Genomic DNA, 24,084 nt, shown 5'->3' on the forward strand with positions numbered 1-24,084 from the left:
CCATTTTGAGATCGAGATATCTAAACAATTTTGGGGTTGCAAAGGATTCGGTGTCCAACTCTTCTGTTTGGATTGGGATGAAAGAAGAAGTCAATCAGTTGGTGGATGATTCTTATGTTTGTATTGACCGTGGTGAGCATACTTACTTTTGGCGGGATGATTGGCTTGGGTACAAGCTTGTGGATAAACTTAAAATTCCGATATATATGCATGATTTTCTGAGCTTCTCGGTTAGTGATTATTTTTATGATGGTGTTTGGCATTTCACGACATCCTTTGTTTCTCGTTTTCCTGATATTGTGGATGATATTCTGCGTATTCCGATGGGCGGCCAGAGGGATACGAGATATTGGAAACAGTCGGTTAAGGGTGAGGTTTCGGCCTCTTTGGCTTTTTCTAATATTTGCCATCGTTTTCCTGCTGTTAGCTGGGGCAAATGGATCTGGGAGGACTTTATTCCGATGAGGCGATCTATTCTCTGTTGGCGTGTCCTCCATGGGCGCTTGCCTACTATTGATGTTCTTATCCGGCAAGGGTTAATTGCGCCCAATGCTTGTTCTTTGTGTCTCCAAGATAGTGAGACGATTTCGCATGTGCTTTGGGAGTGCTCGTGTGTTCGCCCTATTTGGACTGATTTTTTAGGTTGGTTTGGTAAAGAGAATCTCTTGGGGTGCATGGATATTCATTCCTTCTTAGTTCTGGCTTGGAATCTCTCTTGGAGTTCCCAAATTGGTTCTTTTTGGAAGGCGGGAATTATCACTCTGATGTGGCGTATCTGGTCGGGACGCAATGCGCTTATTTTTGAGGATTTGTGCTTTGATAGACGTGCAGTTTTGGCCTTTGTCAAGGCTTACTTTATGGAGATTGATGGGGTTTTCCGGAAGTTGGGTAATATTTCTAATTCTTGGGCTGACTATTCGATCACTCGTGCGATTGGGGTGAGGAGCCGTGCTGCTCCTCCCCCCTGTATGGTGGAGGTTCACTGGTGGCCTCCCGTTAGTCAATGGATTAAAGTTAATACAGATGGCTCGGCGGCGGGAGCTCCTGGAGTTATTGCTGCGGGTGGGGTTTTTCGAGACAAGTGGTCTCATGTCCGAGGTTGTTTTCATTTTAAAGGCGGCAACGGCTTTGCTTTCGAGGCGGAATTGTTGGCTGTGATCTATGCTATTCACATTGCTCATACCCGAGGCTGGCGGCATCTGTGGGTTGAGGCTGACTCTATGTATGTGGTTCACCTTTTGTACTCTCGCTCGAGTGATGTTCCTTGGAGATTTAGGGCGTTTTGGCAGCATACTCTTCGCCTGCTTCGGGATTTTTCTTTGATGGTCTCGCATATTTACCGTGAGGGTAATCAACCGGCAGATATTATGGCCAATGATGATCGGCAGGAAGGCTGGTGGCCTTTTGCGATTGAGGAGATTAGGATTGCGGTTGCAAGGGATATGTCGACGCATAGTCATATCCGTATGGTTATATAAGCAGGTTCGTTGGTTCCCTTAGGCTTTGGTTGGGTTGTTTTCTTTTGTTGTTGGTCTCCTGTTTTCTTTCTTGGTTCTTCTTCTTCCGGTTTTCTTGAGCCGAGCTTCTTAGGGGTGATGGTTAGGCCGGAACTCCTGAAGTTGTCTCTTCCCGCTCCTGAACCGAATGTGAGTCTTTCACGAGTACTCTTTTTCCTTCTAAGGTCTCTTCTTCTTAGAAGGTTTTAATGAGGCTCGATCTTTTGTTTGCTCTCTTTTGCGCTTTCTTGGATGTTTTGTACTCTTTTAGTTTTCCATTAATACAAGCCTTATTCTCATATAAGATTAGTTGATTTATTAGATGAAATATAAGATTAGTTGATTTATCTATATTTGCGTCAATCATTTATTTGTTAATAATTGTAATCGTGATCAAATACACGCAGATACATTTGGAATTAATTTATTTATCTATGCATGTACTCATGATATTAGAAGGAAAAATGTTAATAATTGAACTTTATGGTTTTTAGATATTTAATTTAATTATTTATATAATCATAATTATAACAATCCTAAGATAAGGTAGAATCATATGCAAGTAAAATTCTGGTGGGGACGTATGTTAAATAGGATTTTAATTAAAATTTATCTGTGAGATATAAATGTTTTAGATATTTGATTATTTTTTTAGATATTTAATGGTTTAGAATCATATGCAACTAAGGGGGGTGTATTCGTTGTGGAATTTTATGGATTTCTATGGATTTTAAAAGTCTGGGTGTATTCGTTCAAGACTTTTAAAAGTCTGCAGAAATTTGGGTGTATTCGTTCAAGACTTTTAAAAGTCCATATAAATCTGGGTGTATTCGTTCAAGACTTTTTAAAATCCATACAAATCTAGGTGTATTCGTTATTCCATTGACTTAAAATCCGGAATGACTTTCATGGATTTCATCCAAAAAATACACACGACGAAATCCAGTCAAGAACTACGAAAATTAAAATCCATGAAATTTTAAGCGAGCGCTGAGTTCCAGCGCCCGCGGCCAAGAAGCCAGCAAGCGCTGGAACTCAGCAATCGCTGAGAGTGTCCAGCGAGAGTATTATCCTATTTCTCATTCAGCAATCGCTGGAGAAGGGATATGTCAAATGGATGATCCGATAATAATATGCATATTAAATCATTGAAAAAAAGTATCATATTTCATACTGAAATGTAAAGAATATATGTCCATCCACTCAAATTGAAGAATTTTTAAAAATACATATTATAACTACTAGCTATCCTATTTGTATGTTAGGAACAAAAGAAGGGTACAAGTGTACAAGTGTCATAGATTTTGAGAAAAAGATATGTAAATATTATTCCCTCTGTCCACGAAAAAGTGCCCTACTTACCCCTTTTTTTTGTCCACGAAAAAGTGCCATGTTTACCTTTTTGTACATTCATACCCTTTACTTTTCAATTTATTTACAACTTATGTCATTAATAAATCCACACTTTTATTTAATCTATGCAATTAACCCACACAATTAACTCACTAATTAAAACTACGAAACCAACTCCCCCACGCCTAATCAATCCCATTTATTTATTTTTGAATTTTCAGTTTATTTATTTCCAGTTTATTTACTTATTTATTTATTTATTTCCAGTTTATTTATTTATTTATTTTCTGAATTTTCAGTTTATTTATTTATTTATTTTCTGAATTTCAAGTTTATTTATTTTTGAATTTTCAGTTTATTTATTTATTTATTTTCGAATTTTCAGTTTATTTATTTTCCAGTTTATTTTTTTTTTCTGAATTTTCAGTTAATTTATTTCCAATTTATTTATTTATTTATTTATTTCCATTTTATTTATTTATTTTCTGAATTTCAAGTTTAGTTATTTATTTATTTTTGAATTTTCAGTTTATTTATTTTCCAGTTTATTTACTTATTTATTTATTTATTTCCAGTTTATTTATTTATTTTTCTCAATTTTCAGTTTATTTATTTATTTATTTTCGATTTTTTAGTTTATTTATTTCCAATTTATTTATTTATTTATTTATTTCCAGTTTATTTATTTATTTTCTGAATTTTCAGTTTATTTATTTATTTATTTATTTCCAGTTTATTTATTTTCCATTTTATTTATATATTTCTGAATTTTCAGTTTATTTATTTATTTATTTTTGAATTTTCAGTTTATTTATTTTCCAGTTTATTTATTTATTTATTTTTCTGAATTTTCAGTTAATTTATTTATTTATTTATTTATTTCCATTTTATTTATTTATTTAAATGCTTTCATTTAATTCACCTAATAAAATAATGCCAAATAGTTAGTGCAAGATTAGTAAAAGTAACCACAATACATTAATACTACCCTTTTAGTCTTTTACACCACCTTTACACCACCTTTTTCAGCTTTCTTAAAACCCGTGCCAGCACCCAAATGGGGCACTTTTTCGTGGACGGAGGGAGTATGAAGTGATAAATTACATTATTGAGCAGTCATTAAACATATTCGCTCATTGTGCGTGGGTGTGGCACAGAGAGAGAGAACCACACTTCCAGCGCTCGCTGGAACTCAGCGGTCGCTGGGTTTTCAGCGGGTGCTGGGACTCCGCGGGCGCTGGGTCTCTTCTAGCGGGCGCTGGTTCTCCGCGGGCGCTGGTTTCATGGAATTCAATTCCAAAATTATCCCGTGAAGTCTTCGAAAATCAGTGAAAATCGGGGTGAAATCCAACCACGAATTCTTTGAAAGTCGTCTGGAATCTATGTGAATTCCATGGACTTTTTAAAGTTTGTGGAAATCCTCAACGAATACACCCCCCTAAAACTCTGATGGGGACGTATGTTAAATACTAGGATTTTAATTAAAATTTATTTGTCAGATATGATAGTTTCTAGATATTTAATGATTTTTATTAAGAGCTTATAAGTTGTCAAAGTGTTTGGCTAATTGAGTTTATAAGCTAAAGAGAAAACTTTTAGTTAGTGAGAGATAATCTTTGTTAGAGAGAGAAAATCGAAGAAAAATGAAATTATAATTATATATGATGAAAATAAAAAATTATAGTTGAATTATTTTTGTAAAATGAAAATTTCTTATTATAAGATAATGAGAAAATAAGTTGGGTAGATGAATTTATTTTTTAGGGAGCTTATTTATACATTTGATAAGCTCTTAATAAATTACATTTTTGGGGAGATGAAAAATGAAATAAGAATATATATGATGAAAAATAAAAATGAAAAATAGCTAATTTAAAAGTCAAAAATTTGAGAAAAAAGATAAATAGGAACGGAGTGCTTAATTAGAGATATGCTAATGCCACAGAATGGAGGCCGGATAACATAGACTTCTGCTATGTCCCAACCTATCTATTTTGTGATCAAACTTATATAGTTATATTTGACCTTTTATTATTTAGTATAACATAAAATAACTTATGCCATTTATAAATTTACTATCGCTTTTGTTTGGTTGATATCCTCATTTATTTAGACTTAATAATCAAGAGGAGTTCTAGCATAAGTCATCGTATGCATTAAATATACGATGAAAATTATTTAGATATGAAAATTGATTAAAAATTTAGAAAAAAATAAGAATAAATAAGAATTAAGAAAAATTAAAATGAAGTGATTATATGATGCCATGTAAGATAAGATTTATTTTGCTATTATATATAGATAGACCATATTCGGTTTGATTCGTTTACATTACTACATGAGACTAATAATTAGGGGAACCAAATTTCTTATTGAAAAAAAAAAAGGAGGGAGAGAGAAGAGGAGGGAAAATGGTTTATCCAAAACCAAAATCTTCAACAACCTGAACCTCATCTCCCAACTATACAGAAAAAACTGATACAATACATTCTAGTAGCAGGGGTAAGAATCAAATCGAAGAAAGCGTTAATGGCGTCTCTCTCCACCATCCACCATCTAAAACCCTCATCAATCCTCAAAACCCCTCAAAATTACCGCTTCTCTCCCTCTAAAACAAGACCAACTGTCCATCATTTCAACAACCGATCACTCTCGCCTAAATCCGTTCTCTCCACAGAAACCGAACCCAAAATTCCGCAAAAAGTGGAGAGATTCTGGCAATGGCTCCAAGATGAAGGGATTGTCTCGTCTAAGACTCCCGTGAAGCCGGGAATCGTGCCAGAGGGGCTCGGGCTCGTCGCGACGCGGGACATTTCCAGAAACGACGTCGTTCTGGAGGTTCCTAGAAGGTTGTGGATTAATCCCGATGCTGCTGCGTCCTCGGATATCGGAACCCTTTGCTCCGGATTGAAGCCATGGATTTCCGTTGCTCTGCTTTTGCTGCGGGAGAGGTTAAAGGGGGACGATTCTAAGTGGAAACACTATCTTGATGTTCTTCCACAAGCAACTGATTCTACTATATATTGGTGGGTTTTGCTTTTGTTTCTCACTTAATATTTCATCACTGCGTTTCTATTTTTGTTGATAAGTGTTGTTCCACTCCAGTGCAGGTCAGAAGAGGAGCTTCTTGAGATTCAAGGTCACTTTCTTGATTTGTTTTTATCATAAAAATTTAAGCTTTATGGTGATTTATGTGTTGTCTCAGGAATTGAAATTTTTGATACTTGTGAAGGAACCCAACTGTTGAGCACTACATTGAGTGTGAAAGAGTACGTGCAGAATGAATTTCTAAAAATAGAAGAAGAAATCATACTCCCAAACAAGCAACTCTTCCCTTGTGCCGTAACACTGGATGATTTCTTCTGGGCATTTGGGATGCTCAGATCAAGGGCTTTTTCACGCATTCGCAATCAGAATCTTGTTATCATCCCCTTTGCTGACTTGGTAAGCTCTGTATCTTGGATTTCTAGTTGAAATGTAGTTACTTAATTTTGTTGGATGGTCAGATCAACCACAGCTCCAAGGTTACAACTGAAGATCATGCCCATGAGGTTAGAGGGGCAGCAGGCCTTTTCTCATGGGATTATCTGTTTCAAATAAGGAGCCCTTTATCTCTCAAGGCTGGTGAGCAGGTGACATTTTCATCCCCATTTCTACAATCCTAGTATAAGTTGAAGGCTTTGGCGTTTCATAATCTGTTTTGTGGGCAGGTTTTCATCCAATATGATCTCAACAAAAGTAGTGCAGATATGGCTCTGGACTATGGATTCATCGAACTGGAAAACTCCAGCCGTAATGCATTCACTTTGACGCTGGAAATATCAGAGTCTGATCAATTTTACGGAGACAAGTTAGACATAGCTGAGTTGAATGGTTTAGGCGAATCTGCTTACTTTGATATCAAAGATGGCCAACCTCTCCAAACAGAAATGCTTCAATATCTACGGCTTGTGGCCCTTGGAGGAACCGATGCTTTCCTCCTAGAGTCCATATTCAGAAACCAAGTATGGGGATTCCTCGAGCTGCCTGTCAGTCGTGCCAACGAGGAACTCATATGCCAAGTAGTCCGCAGTGCATGCAAATCTGCACTAGCTGGTTATCATACCTCCATTGAAGAGGTAACAACTAGTGAGCCCTTGATTCATTGTTTTCACGGGATCGCTTTGAGCTTACGTTAGAAATGGAATTGAATTGCAGGACGAGAAGTTGATTGAAGAAGGGAATCTGAGCTCAAGGCTTGCAGTGGCAGTTGGGATAAGAAGAGGAGAGAAGAAGGTGTTGCAGCAGATAGATGACATCTTTAGAGAGAGAGAGTCGGAGTTGGATTTTCTTGAGTATTACCAAGAAAGAAGGCTTAAAGATCTTGGTCTAGTTGGTGAGCAAGGTGATATAATCTTCTGGGAGCCTAAATAGTACACTCTCAAAACCCAAAACAAAACACTCCTTATCAATTCCGATCATGCCGTTTTCAAGTTTTGAGCTACGAATTTGTATGTGCGAGTGTTTATATTTAGGCTTAGTTGTCAGAAAAACACAACATTTATTTAAATTTGCAATTTTTGCATGATTTTTAAACTGTTGTTGTAATGAATATTGTGAGAAGAAAAATTTGGGAATGTAGTCATTGCAAAAAATTAAAGGTGGGATTATAATTGCATTGTATAGAAAACTGTGTACAAATTGTAAATTCGGACAAATGTATTTTTCTAGCAATTAACCTTTAATAAGGTGGTTGCCTTGAGATAGGAAAAAAGATTTTAAACAAAAAAAAAAAAAAAATAGGAAAAAGGATTTTATGTGATTAGTCGAGGTTTATTTTCGAAATTTAAATTCATAGAGATTGGGTGATAAAGGTTATGCTTTGTTTTTTCACCAAATGTCACAAATCTTGTATCAACTCGGACCTCTCCAATTGTATCGGCTTGTACTAAAACACCATAATAACTATAGACAATAATGAATTGTTGTATTAAAAAAAAGAAGATAATAATAAACTTTGTTCCTTTCTGCATGCAACAGTATTAACTGAAGATCATAATGAATTGTTTTCTATTATAAAAAAAGAAAATAGTAATAAACTGGGGCAACTTTTATATAAATAGCAGGGAATCATGTGAATTACAATCTGCAGCAAGCAGCAGAAGAAGAAAAGAAATGCTTATGAACAAAATGAATAAAGGCAATTCCAGCTTTAACATCTCACTTTTCATGCATTTCTTCATGCAATTCATAAATCGTAACGTGTGACGATCAAAATCACATACCTACCAACAAGTTAGGTCTCTTGTTATCTCTTACTGCTTTTCATCGAAGCATTCTGCCAAATCGAAGCCTTTGCTTTCTCAAATGGCGTCATTGCTTCCACTCCACACTCGATTCACAGACTCCGTCACTCAGTAGATCCTCGTTGGGAGGCAAATCTCACGAAGACACGGTAGCATTTCCAACAGGCGACAAGTTAGCACAGTTCGTTGCTTCACACAGACACTCCTGAGGATTCGCATAGAAATATTCTTCTTCCTTGGGTTTGTCTGCAATAACTCTACGCTGAGACGGCTGTCCCATTTTCGTCGCATGAGCAAGCCGTACAGCAGATGAAAACTCGTCCCATGAGAGAGTTCGATTATGATGTAAATCCAACAATTCCACGAGTCTTCTACGATCCAGTTGGAATGTTTTCTTGAACCCGAGATACCTGCAAAAAATCAGAAATGAGAATCTTCAGATTTTGTGGTACTAGATTAGATTAAGATATAGCATCCACCACTTTGAGAGTTCATCCTCGTACCTGCGATGGCCTTCTACAACTCTTGCCATATTACCGTCGTACGTGGGAATAAAGATATTACTGGCAACAGAAACCATAAAATCGAGAGCTGCCATTTGAGACGAATGATTCTGGAACTGCTGTAAATCTTCAGGGTCTAGCAGCATTTCTTTTTTCACCTGAATTTGTAAGATGGTAGAATCTTAGTGAAGAAGCAACCTAAAATATCAAAGTCGTGATAAGACAAATAAACTAAAGAGGTCTACATTTACTATCCAAAGACAGTTAATTTCATGAACTTGTGTTTGTTTGAATCTACTGTCCACCAGCCTTAAAATCCCAAAACACATATTGCTAGTAAATAGTTTCCTCGTCACAAATTTGAGCACACGCAGGCACATATAAATAGAGCCGGGCACAAAGAAACCGACTCACAATCCTTGGAAAAGCGGCTCTTAGTGCTGCAAGTCTCCGTTCACTGCCATAGATCTCACCAGATGCAATATAGATCTGTGTCTCTCTGCTAAAGTCCAATGCTTGCAAAATCAAAGCCATCTCTTCCGGAGTAAGAGGGCATAAGCCACGTGATCTTTTCTCTTCAGATACTATCTCTTTTTCCCTCCACCAAGGGAATGCATATCTGATGCAAACAAGTCAAGAACAGAATAAGGAAAGGCATGAGCATGCTAAAAGAAAGAGGAAGAAAGGGTGGGGTCAGAAAACCTAAGCTGCCATCATTGAGCAGTTAAATGTGCGGCAAGGATCAGTTATATGATCATGCACCTAAACACCGAAAACATAAAAGAAAGCATTCTCTCAAGTTTACAAATTAAGTTCTATTCTTATTTTAAGCATCCCAGGAATAAACATCATCCAGAAATAGCATCACTGCAAACCTGATTATTGATCCAAAGAAGTGCTAAATTTGTTGAAGCAACTACCTCATTCGTTTGAGCTCTTCTGCTTCCTCTTCGGTGCATCCATGTGTGCATCCAGAGAAAGCCAACATGTCCATCTCATATCTCAAATGCAAGGCTAAATAGGGCCCCTTCTGTTGGATAATATGGACCAACTTGTTTCCCAGTGCCTCAATCTGAGGGGTAAACTTTAGTGCCTGAAAATTGACACGGCACCTAAGCTTCTGAAGCTCCAGGGACATCCCATTGTTGGCCAGCCGCGAATCTGTTCGGTTGAAGTGTAACACTTTGTTCTTAGCAAAGAGAGGAAGAATCTGCAAAGGTAGATTTTAAAATTTTGTCGAGCAAACTTCTGATAAACAACAGTAATAAGAATACATTTATTTTGATTAACAGTGCATTTTCTAAAGCAGCAAAAACTACAATATGTTCATTCTAATTAAGATTTCAAAGTGTTCTCAGTTTCTATGTAGAAATCATGAACACTAGTTCATAAAAGGGGGGAATTGAGATCCTACAATGATTCTTGAAAAATTCAGAAATAAGCATATGCATACAGTTATACAGACCTGTTGCAAGTAGTATTGCTCATTTGACCAGCTAACAGGAGCCTTCACCAGTGGTTGGTACCCATATCGTAGGCCAAACCTCTTCGGTAACCTCTTGACAATTCGGACTTCATCTCTTAATGAATTGATGAAATGTTCCACATCAAAGATATCCTCAAAATTGCTGCATGTTTAACTGACTATTTGAAAATGCATATGGGCGAAAGATATTAATAATTCATGTAATGATAAATACCTAGGATCAGCCCAGAAAGATGTCTTATCAAGCTCTGGAACAACCAGTGTGAGATTTAAAAGTCGAGCAATTGTCACCATGTCACATATCTGAAACTCCAAAGGAGGAAAATTAGACAAGAGAAACACAATTGACAAGAAAAGGAGAAAGCGGGCACAAATTCATACCGCAGAGCGCATTTGATTCAAGCCACCATTGCAAGATATTTTAAGAAAGCCATTACTTGTGTAATTCCCTGAAAAATATTTGTAAATATTAAAATTTTGATATAGATGACATCTCAGTTGTCCATAATAATATATCAGACACAAAACCGTGCTTCTACTCATTTCCCAGGAAGAAACAAATAATGCAAGATCCTTAGATGAAACAACAACATATGTTCACCTAAAAGAATGAAGGCAGTTTTCAAACGTAAATAGTCAGCACATGTGTGATGGGAAAATCTTTTCTTTTACTTAATATGAAAGAAAACCCTTCTTTACTTTCACTTATCTCCAACCCAAAATCAAAGGCCAAACAGAACTTGTATAAACGTGTAGATAATCTCACCCAATATACGTCTAACCCATTCCTCACCAGAAAGAGCAGAAAAACAAATTACATGTCACCAGAGTCAAATGGATACTAGACAATAACTAACAACAATGTCTTCCAGGCGTCTAAAACTCATTTCCCATATCAAATCTTCGCAGTTTTACATGCATAAACACCGTAACACCCTGAAAATTATAGCCCCAAACAAGTTTTAAAAAATCGAGTATCAACTAAGAAACAAAGCACCTTAGATGTTGCTAAACTACTAGAACTCAAATCAATCTCTTGTTCACAAAAGTACAGCATCCTACTCATTCGTTCCATTTTCTTTGAACCACTCCTACATCACTCTACATTGTCATCTTCTCATCACACCATCATAAACACCACAACACCCTGAAAAGTATAGCCCCAAACAACTTAAAAAAGACTATCGAGCGATCAACTAAGCAACAAAGCACCTTAGTCCTAATCCACTACAACTAAAATCAATCAATTTTTCACGAAAGTACAGCATCCTACTCGAGCATTACTCACATCACTCTACATTGTCATCTTCTCATCACACCATAGCAAAGCCAGTCATAATTCATAAACACTGCAGCCAATCAACAAAGTAGCGCCACAAATTCTAAGAGATGCTACTCACTGGCTGGCAGCTGAGGCGGAGTAGGCAACGATCGCTCCTGATGGGCCGACATTTTGGTGGAGCCCGGATTTCCAGTAAGCAAACGAGGGTGCCAGAGCTCCCCAACCGCCACGAGTTGAACCAAGCACGTCCAAATTAGAATACTAGAACAAACCCTAATAAACCACACCTGCAGCCTTGTCCTCTGCATCACCGGCCCCTGCAATGCCGGCGATTTCTCCGCACTTCTCTCTGATCTACCCGCCTCCATTGAAGCCTCATTACCGTCGCCAAACCTTCATCTCGGTAACGGTATCGCCAGCGTAACCTAAATTTGTGGCAAAAGATTTCGTTTTTATAGATGAATTCATGTGATTTCTTAAATGCGCGTGCGATTCGGGAGGTAGGCGCTGGTAAAGATTCAACTGTTGGGCGCCTTTGTGGGTTTGAATGAAAGCCTAGTAGATAAACACTTGGATAAAAAAATGAAATTTTATTAATAGGCAAAAAAAGATTGAAGAAATGGGATCTCAAGAAGGGGAGTAGAAATGGGGGATCTAGATTCTAGAGCGACATAGCGGTGGATTTCACGAGGGAAAAATCGACTAAATTAAATGAAGAGTAAATCAGACGAAAATATGGTTTATTGGTTTGAGGAAAGTGGTAAAAAGTGCGAAACGAACTGCAAAACTTCTATCTTGTTTTCAGCAAAATCTAGAGAGAGAAAGAGAGATGCGCACGGTTATATTTAATCTTTCTCTTGTATTTTCTGCCTCTTTTTCTTCTTCACTTTCATCAGTCGATTTCTTGTTGGGCTCTGCAGATTGAAAGTTCTTTGTTTGGTGGCCTAATGATGATACACCACTTTTAGAGAGAGAGTTGGAGTTGAATTTTATAAATTTTCAATTGTTTAAAAAGATTGGGAATTTCTATAATGAGAGAGAAAGGGAGTTGATATTTCACAAAAAAAAAAAAGTTGAATTTTATAAATTTTCAATTATTCAAAAAGATTGGGAATTTCGGTTTATAGGTAAATATTTTATAGCCTATTATTTTATCGTTTTTTTAATTTTAATATAAGGATAATTATAAAACAGCATATTAATTGTATATTTTTATTTTTTTTATCTATGGCTCGCTAAATTTTTCGAGTGCCTATTTTTTATGTATTTCGTTGAATGTCCACCTTGTCAATATAAGCTGGTCATTTTAAATTACATGTCATTTTTATTAGAATTAAAAAAAACAAAAAAACATTAAACAAACAAACAAACGACACTTATAATTCGTGCCTCTCTCTCTCCCTCACACACACACACACACACACACATACATACACGTACACATATCTATTCTTCTCCTTCGCTTCCAAACCCAGCAACAGCTTGCTCCTCTGTCTCCGACCGCCTCCAAAACCTCTGAAGCCTTCCATCTTCTTCACCAAATTCCGCTGCACCAAACCGTTCTCAACATCCAATAACAAAGCTTTCGGCTAATTCTTCGAGCCTAGAGGAAATCTTGCGATGTTAGTGTGAGAAAGAGCCGTTGGTCACTCTCCATGCTCAAAAATGACGATGATGGTAGTAAGCCTAAGACCTTCGTCGTCGGTGCTTTCTTTGCGTCTCATCAATACGACAAAGAAAATTGAATCTTTCACATCGAAGAAACCCATTTTTAAGGAGACCAATAATGATGATGATTCAAGAAACCTAGAAAATGCACATGAAATATAGTCTATAAAGTAATTCCATTTGGAGAATTCAAGAACGCAATTGAATTTAAGGTAAACAGTGCCCAGATAGTGGAAAATAGACCAATTTGAAGATAAAAGACCACATTGATATACACTCTCAATATAAGAAGAGCTATGGTGGCGGGTTTTGGGCAATAACCTCCATTTTCAACAAGAAAATAACACAAATGGCGGCAAAAACAAGAAATGAAAATGCAAAACAATGCCACATTGCCGGTGGAAAAACATGTATCCATATTAGGCTCTATTCGATTTCAGCTAGGTCTTAGGTTAACTCCGTGAAAGTTCAATAGAAGTCGAGTTAAATCCATTTTTCTTCAGTAGACCTTATATAGCTGATAAGCTTATTTCATTCAGTTGATACAGATAGACTGACTTTGTCCTTAGCTTTAATCTTCAAACTGATCTTCTTTTTGGTGACCTTAAAGTTAATACTCCCTCCATCCCACCGAAAGTGGTGCACTTCTTTTGGGCACGGGATTTAAGGAGAATAAGATTGTAGTGTAAATGTGTGTGGGGCCACATTGTTTGTAGTGTAAAATTATTACCAAAAAGGAAATGCACCACTTTCGGAGGGGCAACCCAAAAAAGAATATGCACCACTTTCGGTGGGACGGAGGGAGTAACTTATATCAGCTAGCCTTTCGATCAATGGACTTCTTCTTCATGCGCCATCAGTAGCTTGATCTACTTATTCTTCAAGTTGAAACTTGTAAACATAAAAAGTACACTCCCTAACAAATGAGTTGCAATCTATAAGGTACATCTGTAGGCTATAATCATCAAGGGGTTTTGGTATCTAATCAAAACATACAAATTTTTTCCAACAACTCACTACAACAAAAATTGTAATAGAAACCACTAAATAGAAACCGAGTTTTGCTAAAAATCGATTTTGTAGCTCAAAAAACCGATTTCATAGATACAACTGGTTTCTATTCAAAAAAAGTACACTGATTGAAATCGATTTTTTAGTATCGATTTCTATCATGTGGTGTCTTAGATACATTATGAAACCGGTATTAGTTAAACTATATTATATCGGTTGGAAACCAGTTTTACAACATATAAAAAAATGCAAAGAAAGAATCACGTAATGTAACAGTGCCCTAGCATCTTCTCCTCGTTGCACAACGTTTCTCCGCCACCATCTCCCCGTGCCACCCCAGCCGATGTTACACCTTTCGGCATCGCCTCCATCTCATCATCAAATCCCCGATTCCTCATTATCGACATCCCTCACCGCACTCGTTACTTCCCCCACTGCCGTGAAGTCAGTTTCGTAGGAAAAGATTTCACTGAAGGCGAAACCTAACCTAAGGCGCAGATTTCACTTTTAGCTTCACAAGACAAAACCTAAGGCACAGATTTATTGTCAGGTTTTTATCTTTTCCGCATCTTCCTTCTTAGATTTTTATCTTTTCCTTTCGGTTTCTGGACTTTGGTTATGGGGTTGTGGCTTCTCTGTTCAATGTTGGCAATGCTTGAAGGATGATTGATTTTATTGTGTTGTGGGTAAAAATGTGAGTGACTGCATAGTTATAGTTGAGTGTTCCATTTTCCCTTACCTTCATAGACGACTTCTAGAAAAACATTAAGTTGAGGTCTGAAATAACTTTGTAAGTTGGTGTTTCGATGGCCATTTGAGGTTCATGAAGTGTTGTCGAGTTATGATGGAGATTTGGAAATGCACTGAGAAGTTTCGGCACCCATCAATTTACTAACAAAATTAGGCATTTCATAAATTGATTAACTCTATAACTCGGTGATATTTGTTCTTCCTGTTTTCCAATTTTCACAAATTTGTGCTTATGTTTAGGGCTGGGAAGTTCGGGATCGGGTATCGGGTACCCGATTACCCGACCCGAAAAAATCGGGTATCGGGTACCCTATACCCGAAAAAATCGGGTTCGGGTTCGGGATCGGGTATTTAGGGTGTTAGAAAATCGGGTATCGGGTATACCCGAAATACCCGAATTAATTGACTTAATATATCCGCACAGCTGGAATCCAATCCCATTTCCCAATTCCCCAATTCCCCAATTCCCGATTCCCCAATTCCCTTGAATCCCTTCGGCCTTCCCATTTCCCAATTCCCCAATTCCCGATTCCCGATTCCCCAATTCCCTTGAATCCCTTCGGCCTTCCCATTTCCCAATTCCCCAATTCCCGATTCCCACCCAATCCATCCCTCCCAATTCATCCCTCCCAGCCGGCCCTCTGTTCTCGCCGTCTCCCTCTCTCTGTTCTCGTTCACACGACATCTCTCTCTCTCCTTCACTGAAACGCACACACTCACGACGCTGCTGTCGCTGTTTTTCTCAAATTCGGCCGACGTCGCCACCGCTGAAGCAACGCCGCCGCTCGGATCTGCTGGTGGTCCTGAAGTCGCCGTCGACTGCCAGCAACCGCCTCGCCCGGAGTCGCCGCCGCCGTGGACAGCAGGGGCCTCGGCAGCCACCGCCCTCAACTTCGAACTGTGAATTTGGTTTTCTGTATTCTAGTTTATTGTGATGGAATGTCTGATTTTTCAATGAGTCGACTCGGGTAATTTAGGGTACCCGAATACCCGACTCGGATACCCGAGTCGGGTATTAGGGTACCCGATTTCAATTTCGGGGTCGGGGTCGGGTATAGGGTTTAGGGGATTTTTGGGTTCGGGTACCCGAACCCGACCCGATTCCCAGCCCTACTTATGTTGTTTAGATTTTGTCGTGAAATAATAGTTCTTTGTAAGAGGAGGCAACAAAAGAAAATTTGATCACCATATGTTGCGAGTAAGATAGAGATCATGATTAATCACTATTGGATGTCTACTATTAGTGGAGCTGAAATTACTTCATCCTTATCTTACCTGATATATTATATTTGTTGTCTTTCCAACCCTTAATTGCAACTTTTAAACTTCTTTTTACAACCATTTAACTGTATACAACACCATGTTCTCTCTGAAACAGATCAATCTGCCTTGCTCTAATGTGTTTCACCGCTGCTTTGAGCCTCTGGTCTGTCGTGCTTTGTCGCTGCTCTCCGAGTCTTTCTCTGGTCCGCCGTGCTTCGCCGTCTCTGAGTCTAACGTTAGTTTTGCTACTCTTGAAGTATGTTGTTGTTGCTGCCCTTTCTATCTAAGCGAGTGGATATGATGTTGTTGCCTTATCTATCTGAAGTGTTGATGGAAGAATATGATTGAACAATAATTGTTCTTGACCAATACCAGATCCAGATCCGTTTTTATATACCAGATCCAGATCCGTGGATCTGAAAATTTTGGATCCAGATCCAGATCCGTCAGATCCGCGGGTCCACGGGTCCAGATCCATGGATCTACTATTTTTAAATTAAATTAAAAAATTTTCACAAAATCAACAACATCTAATTTCCATCATGAAAAATATAACACAAAATACTTTTATCTAATTACTTTTAGTTTTTATTCTTTTGAATATAATTTATTTATTATTTTTAATTTAGTTAATATTATTAGTAAACTAAATATAAAATATAAAACATATATATATATAATAAAATGGATCCACGGGTCGGATCTGGGCCGGATTCGGATCTAAAATTTCAAGATCCAGATCCGTCGGGTCCAAAAAATTGAGATCCAGATCCATAAAAATGGATCTGGACCGGGTCCAAGATCCACTGTCATCCCTAGGGGTGGATTAGGTGGGTGAGTGTTAATGTTAGTCGTGGGAAGTTCTACATGACATCATCATCATCATCATCGTCATTATTATTATTACTCCCTCCATCCCACTCCAAATGTCTCATTTTCTATTTTGGGTTGTCCCTCTTCAAATGTCTCATTTCCTTTTTTGGCAATACACTCTCTCTCTATACTTAATATTTAAATAATTTCCACCAACCCACTTTATCTACTTTATAAACATTTCTTAATCTCAGTGCCCAAAAGAAAGGAGACATTTGGAGCGGGACGGAGGGAGTATTTACTAATTAATTCTATATGCGTGTAATTGTTTAATCTCTTATTTGCTTATCTATCATTGCTTTATTGCATCTTGGGAAATCTTGTTGCGTTGTATAAAATGTTGTTAGTTGTTTATATAGGTTCATAATGGATAAATCATGGATGCCAAATAATAGGTTGACTGATGAGTATAAGGTTGGAGTAGAGTCTTTCATATAATTTGTCATGCAAAATTTACCTAATGATGCATTGATGTCATGTCCGTGCTCAAAATGTGGAAATTTAATGAGAAAAAAAAAAACTAAACTCGTAAAGTTGCATTTGTTGAGTAACGGTATCGATTTAACATACCATACATGGATATGGCATGGAGAAAGATCTATACCAAATTATTCAATGAAACATGGAAGTGAATTCGAGCATCGTGTACCAAATTACTCAATAAAACATGCTGCATATAAAAAAACTCATGATCCAAGTGAATTTGTAAACTTACCTGAAGATGTAGAGAAATTATTATATCCTAGTTGTACGAAATTCACTGAACTATCTACAATTGTGAAATTATACAACTTGAAGGCAAAACATAGTTGGAGCGATAGGAGTTTTACGGATCTTCTCACTATCTTAGGAGATATGTTGCCTTCCTCTAATGAATTACCACCAATTGTATATGATGCAAAGAAAAGTCTTGTTTTATTTTTTAATGAGTTTTGGAAACTATGTTGGTTTTATGAGAATCTCGATGAGGAACATCTTGGTACGAACATCTGGGTTTATTGCCAGATAATATGGCACTTTGTTATGGATTTTTGGGTTTATTTCTCAAATAATATGGTATCGAATATGAATTTCTCTTGAGTGGGGATGAATGTGTGAAAAACAATATTAGAACTTTGTGTATTTGATCTAAGATACATCTTATATATTACTATTTATAGGGGATCTCTAGGTGTCAACGGCTCATGGGGAGTATTCCATGGCCCCTAGTGCTTGCTATCGGGTTGTTATCTAAGGGTTGTTTTTATGATTTTTACACCAGGTTTGAGACATGGATCTATCCATGTTAATCGTGATCTGACAATGAACTTTTAGAAAGAACCACTAGGTTTGGTTAAAAAAGCTACTAGTCCATCTACTACTTTGAATGCTACCACGTCATCACTATTATTGCCACTTGGGCTCAACGTTGCAACCACGACTCATTTGTTGCCATCTGGGAAAGTCACACTACAATATAGTCTTACACCTGGGTTGACCGAAGCAGGGTTGTCAAACATGGCTTTCGCTGCACCTGGTGGTGGGTTGGTCAATGTTACTATGACAGAACAAATGCTCTCACTATTCAACTATGCTATGATGAGGGTTCCTTTATCTTCGGTGGCTCCTGCCCAACCAACCTAGGACCTAACACTACAGATAAACATGCGAATGACCAAGGGTTTGACCCGGCGGCCCTACCTAAGGATGTTGACAATGGGCCAATTGGAGGCAATCCTGACAAACATCGGGATGTGGGGACACATTTAACTAAGAGTGTTGAATTCTTTGAGGATGTGGGTGACTCCACGAGTAAAACAATTCCGTTGAGCAAACGGGATGAAATTGCTGAGGCTGTAAAGTTAGAAAAGAAAATGTTATTCTTGCAAAAATAACTGAAAGATCTTGAGTTTGTGATGGAGGAAAGGGATCACCTAACTGAAAATCCTGCTTGAGCTGAGAGAAAAGAACATTCCAAGAAATCCACGAGGAGGAAAAAAAACTACTAGCAAGGCACCGATGGAGAGGGACGAAGGGGATAAGGAAGAAAATCATGTTCAACTCATGACTGATTCCTAGACATCGTCAAAGCCCATTTTTTCTAAGGAGATATTAGCTTATGTGTTACCCCGAAACTATATAAACCAATTAGTTTGGACTATGATGGGACAACAGACTTAGAAGTACACATGGCTCGTTTTGAGGAATTAGTAATGTTGCATCAATACATTGAGTGCATCAAATGCAGAATTTTCTCTTCTACACTATTGAGGTTGGCACAACAATCGTTCCGGAAACTTGAGTCGGGTTCAATCTCTATTCGTTTGAGAATCTGTATAACCTATTCATGTGTCAATTTTCTAGTTCTCGCAGGGTTGAGAAGACAACGATGTCCATGATGGACATACGCCAGGAACAAACAGAGACATTAAGGGAATATGTTGCATGATTTAACATGGCCTCTTTGGAAGTACCTGAGGCTGAATCTTATATTCAAGAATATGCTTTCGTAGAGGCCTCAAATCGGGACCATTTTTCGATATATTACAAATTGTGCCCCCAAGAAACTTCGACGACATAATGTTAAGGCTATCGGGATATCTAGTTGGAAGAAGCCATGGCTGCAAGGAAAGTTGAAAATGAATGTAACAGACCCAAGAAGGCAAAAGTCGGAGCTAAACAATATGAAGGGCGCTAACTTTACTCCCCTAAACAGGTGGTGAACGAAGTTACCTCTTTCGCCAACTTTACTCCCCTGAACATGCCTCAAGATGAGATATTTCACAAGGTCAAGAACGAACCATGGTTCAGAGCACCATACATTTATGTTGAAGGTGCACCCCAACAATCTCTTGTGTGGATATCATAATAATTATGGTCCCCCTACACACATCTGTGGGCATTTGAAAAATCAGTTGCACTTCTCTGCAGCGTTGTTCTTTACAGCCATACCACAACAAAAAAGAAAGTTGTACATGACAACTTATGCAAGAACATTCGAATTCATGTCTCTTATCAAAATAAAGAGCAACAAGCCATAAACGACAATCCTAGCTAGGTAACAGGCTAATGATTATCCATAGCAAACACATTGACTACAAAAAATAGTCATTTCGCACAAAAAGAGAAATTGTTAGTATTAGATGAGTTTATCTAGATTCTAGTTATAAGCTTCTTGGGTACATACTGTGTACGTGAATATGTAAAAGGATAAAATTACCCTTATCATGTAAAATGGTATAAATAGGAAATCATGATTCATTGTAAATAGGACAACAATATCACTCTCAAACTCTTAGAGCATTTTTGTACTTCATCTTGCGTACATCTTCATTGTTCTCACTACAAATTATTACCTCTTATTCTCACTGCCCATTACTTACATTGATTTATAGGAAGAGATCAATGAGATCGTTACTAATAGAAAATCGAGAAAGCTTGTATCTTATTCGTTCCTAATTCTCTCTTCTGAATATTAGGTTATGATTTATATTTGATTTGCATGAACAAATCACATTTTATGAACTCATCACTAATATTTACATAAAACGTATTAAAGTTCTTGTCGTAATCTTTAATTTGAGATGAATATCAAATATTTTATAATTAGTCAAATTTCATAATTTTAGAAAAGAAATCAAATAAAATTAAAAAGATAAAAAAAAATTAAAAAGAAAAAATATAATTTATTAATAAATTTTTTTATTTTATTATAATCATAAAATCATCACTTAATTTAGAATTAATTTTAAATTAAAAATTACCTTTTTAATGTATAGATTAACCGAGAAAAGGGCAAATCTGTATTTGAGTACATTTTGATTCGACGTAGGTTATTTGTCAACAGAACCGATCACCTACCCACCGTGGGCAAGCATAACATGCCCACCACTGATGTGACAATTTTAATTAAGAAAGAGAATTAATAAATCTTACTCTAATTAAAATTATCTTACTATAATTACGATTGCCACATCATAGTGGGCATGTTATGCATGCCCACGGTGGGTAGGTGATCGTTTCTATATTTGTCAATTGTGAATTTGAGATAGATCTTACACAATTTTTCTATTTCTTTTATATAATTAATTAATACTCCTATTATTCTTATAATAATAGATTCAACGTGGAGAAATACTCAAATCCCACGTGGAATAATCTAATTGGACATTGAATAACTTATGACGCGATTATGATTCTATTGAGAAAAAATTGAAAGACCAACCCAAGAAAACATAGAAAGAAGTTAATTCAGCCTTTTGACTCTTTGCAATTTCTGATCTTGTTCTGTCATCTTAAGACAATCGGCGAATTTTGGGAGAAAACTCAACTACTTAATCTGAATTCAGACAGCGAAAACCTAGCCCTAAATTTAGGGGGGAAAGCCCTTCCTTTTCTCGAAATCATCGATTATTCATTTCGTCATCGTTGATATGAAAATCCAAATCCAAAGAAAGGGTTTTTTGCTCCTTTTGATTTCAGTTTTCTTGTTATGGAGTCGGGCAGAATCGATTCGGTTCGATCTGGAATCTGGCCACACCAAATGCATATCGGAGGATATCAAGAGCAATTCTATGACTGTTGGAAAATACCAAATTGTAAATCCCAACGACGGACACCCTTTGCCTGACTCTCACAAAATCACTGTTCGGGTAATTTTCTCTGTTTATGAAGATTTTTTATTTTTTATTTTTTTGTGGAATTTTATCTTGTTTGTGCTGTTTCGCTTTTTTTAGACTTGTTTCACGGTTTGGAGGGGTTATTAATAGGGTGCCATTTGGAGTCTGTTTAGTTAGCGTATGCATCTCAATTTGGTCATTTTTTTGCAAATTTTGATATGATTTTTCCATTTATATTTCTCGAGACCAACTCATGCTGTTGACATTTTTGAGTTATAAGTTTATAGATTTTACTTTGTTTGGAATCAGATTAGTTTTGGTTGAGTTGGATGGTTATGAAAGGTTTAATCTTGGGCAATGAGCATCCCATTCACCTATTGATAATTTGAAAATATTTTGCTAATTGATGGAGGTTTTGGGCAGGGTTAGGATTAGTTTAAAACTCCTTTCTTCGATTATTTGAAAATATTTTGCTAATTTGATAATCTTGGGCAATGAACATCCCATTCACCTATCACCAAAAAGATTGTAGTTTTCACTTTTGACTCAAGAATGGTGCAGCAAAATCGGACACGATAAAATGGTTATGTTGATTCCATTATGTTTTCGCCTCTCTTGGTACTGCAGTCTGCTCTTGCCTAAAATGTTAATAATTCTTTCTCTGTGATGGCACATGCCCAAGTCCTAGTGTACTTTAAAATGGCTTTATCGGTGCTTGTAAACTCTATTGAGTTCTTCCCACCTTAATTTTATTTCAATTTATTCATCTTCCTGCCTGCCACCTTTTCTCAGTCCTTCTCTATGTAACTCTTCAATAACAATTTGGTGCTGCAAGGTGCCTATAAATTTAAAATGAATTAATTTAATGATAACCATGTCAAGCATCAACCTGGAAAGCCTGAACTGAATTTCTTAATTGACATCTTCGTACATGGTGGGTCATTTTGTTGCTTCTTTTGCTTATTTATTGGTGTAAACAGCAAGTTTTTAAGCACAAAAGTAGCATAGTTTAAATTAAGGTGGAAACTCCAATTCTTGTTTTTCCGACTACAACTAGTTCTGGACCTTTTTGTTTTGGGGATCTTGATATGTTCTCTTGAGCGTATACTTTTATAAAATCAATTTTTTCTTGCTCGAATCATGCTTCATGTATTGTATTTGCATGTTTCGATTGTGATTTGAATTATTTTTTTCTGTTCATATTCTTCCAGCATTTAAACTTACATATGTTCATTTTTATTTGGTTTTCCTGGAAGTTCCCCTTTCTGGATTCATGCAGAATTATGTTTTGATATTGTTCTCTGATATGATAAAATTGAGTGTCCTTGAAATCATTCCCGTTCTATCTATCTTGATTTTTAACTTTCTCGGCTTTTCTCCCCTTGGGATCAGTTGATGGAAATAGAACTGAAGAAAATGTTCGACACAGTCCAATCCATCCACGACGAAATGTACTATCTACGCGAAAGGTAAGTCAAATCAACTCTCTGAAGAGATTGGCAATGTCTCTTCTCTTGAAGTACGTGATTTGCGATGTTTGACCTAATGGTTAATGCTCTCTTATCGCAGGGAGGAAGAGATGCAGTTGCTGAATAAAGCTACTAACTCAAAGATGTTCTGGTTTAGTTTTCTATCAATTCTTGTTTGCCTATCTGTAGCTGGACTGCAGCTATGGCATTTGAAGTCTTTCTTCGAGAAGAAGAAGCTTATCTAATGTGCTTTTTGAGTAATTTATTAGCATTTCTGAGTACTGTACAATTACTTAGAGAAGAGATTAAATACATTTTTGATTCGATATGGTAACAGAACTGTAATAAAATTCCATTTGGTGTTATAGGGGGTTTTATTGAGCTGAGTGAGAACTACTACTATATTATAATATTAATATTAATATTTCAGACGACAAATTTTCTACTAGACAATTGGGATACTAGTATTGAATGTGATTTGCAATTTTTTTAAAAAAATTTGGTGTTTATATATCATGGGCAAAAGTTAAAAATCAAAGTATTTTTTCTTTTGAGAGAGAAAAGATGATGAAATTCTCTGAACGGTTTTTCACTGGAATTTCGTAATATCGGTACTTTCTTTAAAGATTTGGAATACTCCCTCCGTTCTATGAAGCATGACACACTTCTTTTCTTTAAAGATTTGGAATACTCCCTCCGTCCTATGAAGCATGACACACTTCTTTTCGGCACGGAAATTAAGAAATTGATATTTTGTGTGTTAAATGTGGTAAGTGAAAAAGTAAAATGTGAATAAAAGGGTAAATTTTTTGTCATTTTTAAAAACGTGTCATGCTTCGTGGGACAGACCAAAAAAGAAACTGTGTCATGCTTCGTGGGACGGAGGGAGTATTTCGTTATGGACCTTTTTCAGAAATTAGGAGCTTTCTCATTAGTGCAGTAACAAGAATAATTGTCTCCATATTCCTGGAATAGCCAAAGTTTTAATAAAATAATGTATTTATTCATTTTTCTTTATCTGCATGTATTTGTATATACGAGCTTTAC

At 36.8% G+C, this 24,084-nt stretch overlaps 3 protein-coding genes across 4 annotated transcripts; 2 read left to right on the top strand and 1 right to left on the bottom strand.

Moving 5' to 3' along the window:
• Window positions 1-5,172: 5,172 nt before the first annotated feature.
• Window positions 5,173-7,342, top strand: LOC130995799 (ribulose-1,5 bisphosphate carboxylase/oxygenase large subunit N-methyltransferase, chloroplastic). 2 transcript variants are annotated; one of them, XM_057921226.1, is made up of 6 exons: window positions 5,173-5,875; window positions 5,960-5,988; window positions 6,055-6,293; window positions 6,356-6,481; window positions 6,560-6,967; window positions 7,047-7,342. In XM_057921226.1, the coding sequence occupies exons 1-6, from the start codon at window positions 5,379-5,381 to the stop codon at window positions 7,260-7,262; spliced, it is 1,515 nt and encodes a 504-aa protein (XP_057777209.1). In that variant the 5' UTR covers window positions 5,173-5,378; the 3' UTR covers window positions 7,263-7,342. The 2 variants fall into 2 exon arrangements, with proteins under 2 accessions (XP_057777209.1, XP_057777210.1); XM_057921227.1 differs by having other exon boundaries at window positions 6,082-6,293.
• Window positions 7,343-7,917: 575 nt separating this feature from the next.
• On the bottom strand, window positions 7,918-12,429 carry LOC130995800 (rhamnogalacturonan I rhamnosyltransferase 1). The gene is made up of 9 exons (XM_057921229.1): window positions 12,243-12,429; window positions 11,524-11,830; window positions 10,505-10,572; window positions 10,338-10,426; window positions 10,103-10,265; window positions 9,558-9,847; window positions 9,052-9,256; window positions 8,638-8,795; window positions 7,918-8,544 (listed from the first exon to the last, which is right to left on the bottom strand). Exons 2-9 carry the CDS (start codon window positions 11,771-11,773, stop codon window positions 8,271-8,273), a joined length of 1,497 nt encoding a protein of 498 aa, XP_057777212.1. The 5' UTR covers window positions 11,774-11,830; window positions 12,243-12,429; the 3' UTR covers window positions 7,918-8,270.
• Window positions 12,430-21,156: 8,727 nt separating this feature from the next.
• Window positions 21,157-23,402, top strand: LOC130994032 (transmembrane emp24 domain-containing protein p24delta7-like). Its single transcript, XM_057919070.1, has 3 exons — window positions 21,157-21,679; window positions 22,940-23,037; window positions 23,138-23,402. Exons 1-3 carry the CDS (start codon window positions 21,383-21,385, stop codon window positions 23,280-23,282), a joined length of 540 nt encoding a protein of 179 aa, XP_057775053.1. The 5' UTR covers window positions 21,157-21,382; the 3' UTR covers window positions 23,283-23,402.
• The last annotated feature ends 682 nt before the right edge of the window (window positions 23,403-24,084 follow it).

The sequence above is a fragment of the Salvia miltiorrhiza genome, chromosome 7 (genome assembly GCF_028751815.1).
Source record: "Salvia miltiorrhiza cultivar Shanhuang (shh) chromosome 7, IMPLAD_Smil_shh, whole genome shotgun sequence".
Taxonomy (NCBI): domain Eukaryota; kingdom Viridiplantae; phylum Streptophyta; class Magnoliopsida; order Lamiales; family Lamiaceae; genus Salvia; species Salvia miltiorrhiza.